The 7,396-nt window shown below is 40.7% G+C and overlaps 1 protein-coding gene across 1 annotated transcript in view; it reads left to right on the top strand.

Moving 5' to 3' along the window:
* Positions 1–7,396, top strand: part of RTTN (rotatin) — a 143,398-nt gene that overhangs the window by 43,606 nt on the left and 92,396 nt on the right. The window contains 3 exon segments of the mRNA XM_015407629.1: positions 3,896–4,032; positions 5,123–5,294; positions 6,328–6,427. Coding sequence (XP_015263115.1) covers positions 3,896–4,032; positions 5,123–5,294; positions 6,328–6,427 — 409 coding nt within the window.

Raw genomic sequence — 7,396 nt, 5'->3', positions numbered from 1 at the left:
ATCTATTGGATCCCCCTTGTCCACATGTTTATTCACCCACTCAAAGAACATTAACAGGTTAGTGAGACAAGATCTTCCCTTACAGAACCCATGCTGAGTCTGCCTCAATAGGTTTTGTTCATCTATGTGCCTACTAATTCTTTCCTTAATAATGGTTTCCACCAATTTACCCGGTATCGACGTCAGACTGACTGGCCTGTAATTTCCCGGATCTCCTCTGGAACCCATTTAAAGATGGGAGTGACATTTGCTACCTTCCAGTCCTCAGGAATGGAGGCTGATTTTAAGGAAAGATTACATATTTTTGTCAGGAGATCCACAAGTTCACATTTGAGTTCTTTCAGAACTCTCGGATGTATGCCATCTGGGCCTGGTGATTTATCAGTTTTTGGCAAGATTGTTATTGTGATAGAAACAGAAGCATTCTGTTTTTCCTGGACTTGGGATAAGCTACCATTTATGGTAGTAGTCAGCCAAAATTTGAGGTCCCTTTCAATTGATTTGTGCCTTACTGCAATCACCATGTTATCAGCATAAGCAAACTTCCTGGATTTCATCTGAGGAACATTAGAGATTGAAAAGAACTAGAGCAGGGACCGAGCCCTCGGGTAGACCGTTATTCAGTTCCTTCTGCTTGCTGATTGACTGGCCCATAATTACTTGGAAAGTTCTATCACTCAGCATGTTATTTAGGAGTCAAAATAATGTTCCTCAGGGGAAAACTTTTAAAAACTTGTACAACAGACCACCCCTCCAGACTGTGTCATAAACAGCAGTCAGTTTGATAAAAACTGCTGATGTTTTAAAGACTCTTCTGGTACCCTGCCTCTATGAGGGTTGTTAAGCTGAGAATCTGAGAACTACAATGGGGTGTAAATCCTGCTTGCTCTGTAGGGACATGTTCATTAATTTTGTCACTACTTCTGTTCAGGATTAGCCTCTCGAGTTTATAACACTAGCTCAGAAGGGAACTAAGTCTGAAACTTTCCACCAGATGTTTTGGTTTTCCAGGTTTCAGAACAGCAACTACCTTTGCTTTCCTGAATTCTTCTGGGTGTCTTCCTGTTCTCGTGATGTCAGTGAGATGCTGTTGATCAGGAACTCATTATAGATGCAGTCAAAGCCTGGTGCCTTTCTGCTCTTGATGTCTTTCAGTGCCTTTGAGCACAGGTGGGCTTGCACCTAGTTCTTTCAACAGGCTCCAGGATTTCCTACTGGAATGCCTGAAATCCAGATTCACAGTTGCTTCAGTTCATTTTTTGTCTACACTCAGTGTTGAGTTCATGAAGTAGTTCATCGGCTACTTCTGGGTGTTTACTGTCGAAGAAATTTTGAAACAGCCTCTCTCTCTGGTTACTCCAGCCTGGAATATATTCTTTCCAATATCCTTGAGGAATGTGCCTTTTCACTGTAGATATATGTTCTTCAAAAATTATGTGGTACAACTTGGGGTGCATCTGCTAGAACATTTAGATGCTCAGCTCTGGGGTTGGTCTATACTACTGCAGAATATGGTGCTTCAGTGTGGCTCAACAGCCCCCATATCTACAAACTTGATGCCCAACTCAACACAATGAGAACCTTCAGCAGCTGTATTAAACCCACTCCGACGTATTGGCTATCCACGTGCCACATTGCTCCCCTGCAACTCCGAAGACAAGATGCTCTTCATAAATATAGAAAGATAATTGAAAACAGAGTTGTCCATCCACAAAGACATGGCTGATGCAGACCTATCCAGACTAAGATCCTGACACCCAACAATAAGATCTGCACAAATCCTGCAGTCACAAAATTTTGATCAAGGGAATAAATGGTTGCAACCATGGATACAATCAATTCCATCTGATATCCATAACCTGATAAACACCAACAAGAGGTCCTCAGGATTTAACTTGCCATGTACAGTATGGAAGATGGCTAATATGGACAGGTTTTGGCAGTTGTGCAGACCTGTTGTTTAAATGTGGCAAAATACCAGGACCCAAGTGCAATTGCGGTGCAGCCCACCAAACTATTTTCCATCTGTCACAAGAATGTGAGTGTTGAGCTTCCCAGGGAGATGTTAGAGTTCTTTGAACTCTCCCCAGCTGCTACTGAGTGGATTGAAAAGCTAGATATTAATATTTAGGGGGATTACGCAATTGGTCTGCATACCTGCTGTATCAACCTGGTTACATACTTTATATTATTACATACTTCCTGTGTGTAACTCTGCCATATGATAAATATTTTTGCTTCACTGCATTGGTAGCCTGTGAAGTTGCTAGCTCAGTATAGCCAGTCAGGAATTGCTTGATCAAGCTTTGAATAAGCTTTATATGTGTGTGTGTGTGCATACACACACAAAAAAATGTTCATGTCCCTTTGGAATGACAATCTTTGTAGTGAAAATAGATCACTGCAGAAATTCAGTGTGGTGCTGGTTCATAGTGGTGACAGTGTATATGTTTTGGCAGACTGGACAGATTGGCTTTGGCCTATGATTTACTAGTAGGTAATCACAGATAGAATTTCATTTCCTTTTATCCAGGAAATGTTAACACCTAGCATTCAACTCCATTAGATAGTTTTTGTAAATATATATGTACCCTCTTGTTGAGATGGCCAGAGGTTTGCAGTTGGGTGCTATCAGTATGCTGATGACACTCAGCTGTTCCTCCTGCTGGATAAGCAGCTGGCGGCAGGGCTCTCAGAACTATCCCCGTGTCTGGGTCCGGTAGTTAAGGGGGAGCTGACTGAAGTTGAATCCATCCAAGACTGAGGTCATGTGGCTGGGAAAGACTGAAATGCTAGCTGGAGGGTCACTCCTGGAACTCGATGTGTTGAATTGACAGCTGTAGACACTGTAAAGAGCCTCAGGGTGTGATTGGATTCTGTCCTATCATTGGATAAACAAGTGTCCATGGTAGCATAGTCAGCGTTTTTTCACCTGCACCAGGCCAGCCAGCTTTGGTGTAGTGGTTAAGTGCACGGACTCTAATCTGGGAGAACCGGGTTTGATTCCCCACTCCTACACATGCAGCTGCTGGATGACCTTGGGCAAGCCATAGTTTTGTCAGAGCTGTTCGTGAAAGAGCAGTTCTCAAAAGAGCTCTCTCAGCCCCACCTACCTCACAGGGTGTCTGTTGTGGGGAGGGGAAGGGAAAAGAGTTTGTAAGCCGCTTTGAGACTCCGAGTGAAGGGCAGGGTATAAGTCCAGTCTCTTCTTCTTCTCTTCTTATTTGTCTGGGTCAGACCTTGTCACCTCCAGATTGGACTACTGCAGTTTGCTCTTTAATGGGCTATCCTTAAAAATGCTTCAGAAACTGCAGGTGGTCCAGAAGGCAGTTGCCAGGTTATTGACTGGAACATCAGCTCATATTACTCCAATTCTGTGGCAGTTGCACTGGCTACCAATTAGTGTCCAAATCTAATTTAAGGTATTGGTGTTAAGCTTCAAAGCCCTCAACAGTCTTGGACCCTCATACCTATGGGACCACCTCTCCCACTATAACCCCCTGTGCTGCCTTCGGTCATAATCTAGGGGCCTCTTGCAGGTTCCTGGCCCCCGGATGGCTTGGTTAGCTGTCATCACGGGAGAGGCCTTCTCAGTTGTGGCCCCTACCCTGTGGAATGCACTCTTAGATGACACCCGTGCCCTGCCAGACTTGTTTAGTTTCCACAGGCCATCCAAAGCCGAATTGTTTAGGTTAGCCTTTGAAGGGTAACCACGTGTTTGTTAATAGTGCTACGGTGATAGCCACGTTAATATTGTAATGGTAATATTTTATATTTGTTATTTGTTTTCATGGTTTTTTTTTTCCTTTTTGGTTTTAAAGTTTTAAGTTGCCACAAAACCTTTCAGGTGAGTGGGAACTAAAACATTTAATTAATTAATCAATCAATGCACTAGGGTTATGCAGACACAGAAGAACCTCTGGGTAAATGCATCCTTGCCCTGAGTGAAACAAATGATGAAAAAGAAGCTATTTTCCCAAGAACTACTCGGCTTAGGGCTGCCCTTCGTCTTCTATTCTCAAAAAAGCCACTGTGAGTAAACATGAGATAATTTCATTGTAAATGTATTAATTAAAAATGTATTGGCCAGCATGTTGAATCAAGTTGTAAATATATTTTGCCTTCTAATAGAGGTGACAATTGTAGGGTAATAAAACACCCCCATGAACATTTACAGAACTAAGAAGTACTCAAGATTTTGGGCATATGAAATTGGATATAGGTGGCTACAGGTGGCATACCTGTGACTCGAGCATTGGTTCTCAAAACCTTTGGGTTGGATTGGGGCCAGAAAGTGGACTTTGGCTGTCTTCCAGGTGGGTTGCAAGGTCGTGAAAAAAAGATAAGCGAAGTGGAGAAGATGCTCTGGGAATCATGATTTCAAAATTGGGGTAGCTTCTACATAATTTGTGAAATGGCTTGGTAAATAGTCTGTGGTGGTTTTCAGACTCTTTGCTCGCAGGTGGATCCTAAAAGGTGTACACTAAGTTCAGAAGTGAGTCCCATTTCAAAGAGTTTGAGAACCACTGCCCTAGAGGCTTGTAGGATTTATCTAAAAAGACTACACTTCATGAAGTCTTGATTGATGGGCTAACAAGGAGTAACATCTGGGAAACAGGAATAAAAGAGCACTGAAAAAGAGGTTAACTGCACAGGAGAGACTAGAGATACAAATAGGGAACTTAAGTGACGCAGTTGGAACGATAAGGCAACTTGTATGCTATGTCAGCCATAAAACTACTTAGTATAATTTTATTGACCTTCAGTTGTATCTGTAAATATGGAATAGGAGATTTTTCAGATTAGTTTGGTCAGGTGGAATTTATTCAAATAATCTTACTTTTGCCGACTATTGTACAGTATTAATTGGTTGGTGGTTTTGGACAAGTCGTCTTCATTTTGACCCAGGTTTCAGTCAATCTACTGGAACGATTTATTGTAATCTTGTGTAAGATGCTGGGAAGCTAAGCAGACATGGTTTTTAAGCAGGCAGAATACTAAAAAATATTTTACACAGAAGAGGTAGGTTATGTAAAGTACAATTGGGTTTGGGTGTTTATGAAAACTGCATTTAAAGTGCAGGCACTGTTTCCATGATAAAGCTTACACCTTGCTTCCTCAGAGTTCGTTCCATGGCACTAAAACACATCATGTTCCATCTTACGGTTGAAGAAGGGGCTAACCTGAAGCGCCCACTGTTGAATGGTGGTGTCCTCTCCAGTGTTCCTAATCTACTTATTGTGGAAAAACCTATTCAGCTGAAGTTGGATGAAGCTAAAGAGTCAGTGTTTAAGGTGAAGGAAAGTAATTGCATTATGCAAATAGGAACAGTGTTGATAAGTGCTACTCCAACTTTAACTGAAGATAACTGTTGAAAATATTATGCACATTTTTAGTTGGAGTATATTAAAAATTTCTCAGGAATAAATTGCCCAATGTATTTTGATGAATTAAATAAACCAGAGGTCCAGTATCTGTAGTGAAACTGTAGATGTTGCTTTCAGATACTGCATTTTGATACTTATGGGCTTGCATAGGTAGCCTTGAAGAAATTAGTTTTAGTGCTAAATGGCTGGGTCTAGCTGAATAGGAAACCAGTTAACTAATTTTAGAAGAACTCTACAATACTAAAACGTAACAAGACTAGTGTAGGTAAGATGTGTGAGCAAATCTTTCATAGTAATGATTCCTGTAACATGGCACTGTCTACCACGTGGATCAGGAAATGCTGGACAGACTTTCCATATCTGTTTGCCACAGATTTCTTTTATTAAAGTAATTGATCTTTCTACATGTGATTTTTTTACAATAACCTATTTAGCATACTAAATCTGTTTGCATATGTGCATGGCGCTGTGCTGGTGAGATCGCGACCGGAAACTCCGCTTGTCTTCTGTATCTCTTGCGTGGCTAATGTTGCGTGTGACCGCAGCCAAAATCTGTTTGCATATGTGCATGGCGCTGTAGTTTTTTTACTCTAACATGATTAGATCTGCATGCTCAGAATGTTTTTATTCTTTTATTTCACCTTGGCATTACAAGTTGCCTTTTAACTGTGAGAGAAGTTCGAAAGGAGCCTGCACATTGCTGGCGATGGTGATTTGTGTTCAAGAGAGAAGGGAAGATTGCTTCAGCTCTTTAAGAGCTCCATAGAGGCTTCAGTCATTTGATCATGCTTCAGCTTCATTTTATATACTAAAAATAAAAAATGTTTTATGTTGACCTAGCCATTTTTGGAAAGTTATAGTAGATGACCTTTAATTCTAATTGAAAAGAGATGTATCTATATCTGTATCTTTTTGATAAATAATGGTATTTTATTTTTAGGTTGAGACTATTGAAAAGCTGTATGATATCTTTATCTCGGGTACTATTGATCTAGCTTTGAGGAAGTCTGCTGCTGAACAGTTAGCTGTAATTATGCAAGGTAAGGTAATTTGAATATAGCTACCAACAGGTCAGTGAAATATTTTCTGTTCAGTGGTAGTCTTGACAATAATGTCCACTTAAAGTGGTGGCCTTGTACTGCTTATTTAGAGATGACCTGAATAATTTTCAAACTAGTACATGGTTGACAGATTTAGATGAAGTTTTCATAGGTGTTAAACAAGCTGTCCGATTGATGCAGAGGATTGCTCTGGAACTGATCTGTGCATCTGGATCCTATGCATAACTTTACTCAGAAGTAAGTCCTACTGAGGTCTGTTGGATTTACTCCAAATTAATTATTGCACAGCATTTCAGCTTTAGTAGTTTGACAATCTAGTTTATATGTTTGACATTACATACACTGCAGTAGGGATGTAACATGGTTCTGCTTCTGCCTAGTCTATTTTCACTGCCGCATGTTAATTTTTAAATAATTATTGTTATTCCATTTTATAGACCGTAAAGGTCACCAGCAGTGTAACAAATTTCAGCATATGAATGTATTTGCCTTTCACTTATATTAAAGAGGCTCTTAGATTAAGTGGGAAAGCTTTCTGCTAGATAATATTAAAATTTTGCTAGCATGTAAGTTACAGCAACCCAAATTTTTGCATAGTATTCTTGATTGCTTTTGAAATTTAACTGGTATATTCCTACATATTCCTCGTTTTGGGCTGTTAACTACTGTACTGCTCACTTAAGTAAAAATGTGTTATCTGTATATATAAAAGAAAGTCCCCTCACCGTAAAATCAACGCACAGGCCAAACCGCTGGACCTAGAGACACCAAATTCAGGGAGAGCGCTCCTACACTGGCTAAGAAGGGATTTTTAGAAATTCGACCCCTATGTGGGTCAAAAGGGGGAAAATGTGCTCCCCCCATTGATTCCTATGCGGCTGCCAGGCAACTCTCTCCCTGCACCCCCACGCTCTCATTGGTCAGCTGCAGAGCTCAGAGTTCTGAGGT

Source organism: Gekko japonicus, unplaced genomic scaffold, assembly GCF_001447785.1.
Source record: "Gekko japonicus isolate JY-2015 unplaced genomic scaffold, Gekko_japonicus_V1.1 scaffold1379, whole genome shotgun sequence".
Classification (NCBI taxonomy): Eukaryota; Metazoa; Chordata; class Lepidosauria; order Squamata; family Gekkonidae; genus Gekko; species Gekko japonicus.
The sequence above is the reverse complement of the archived record's forward strand: the minus strand, read 5'-3'. Positions and strand labels throughout refer to the sequence as shown.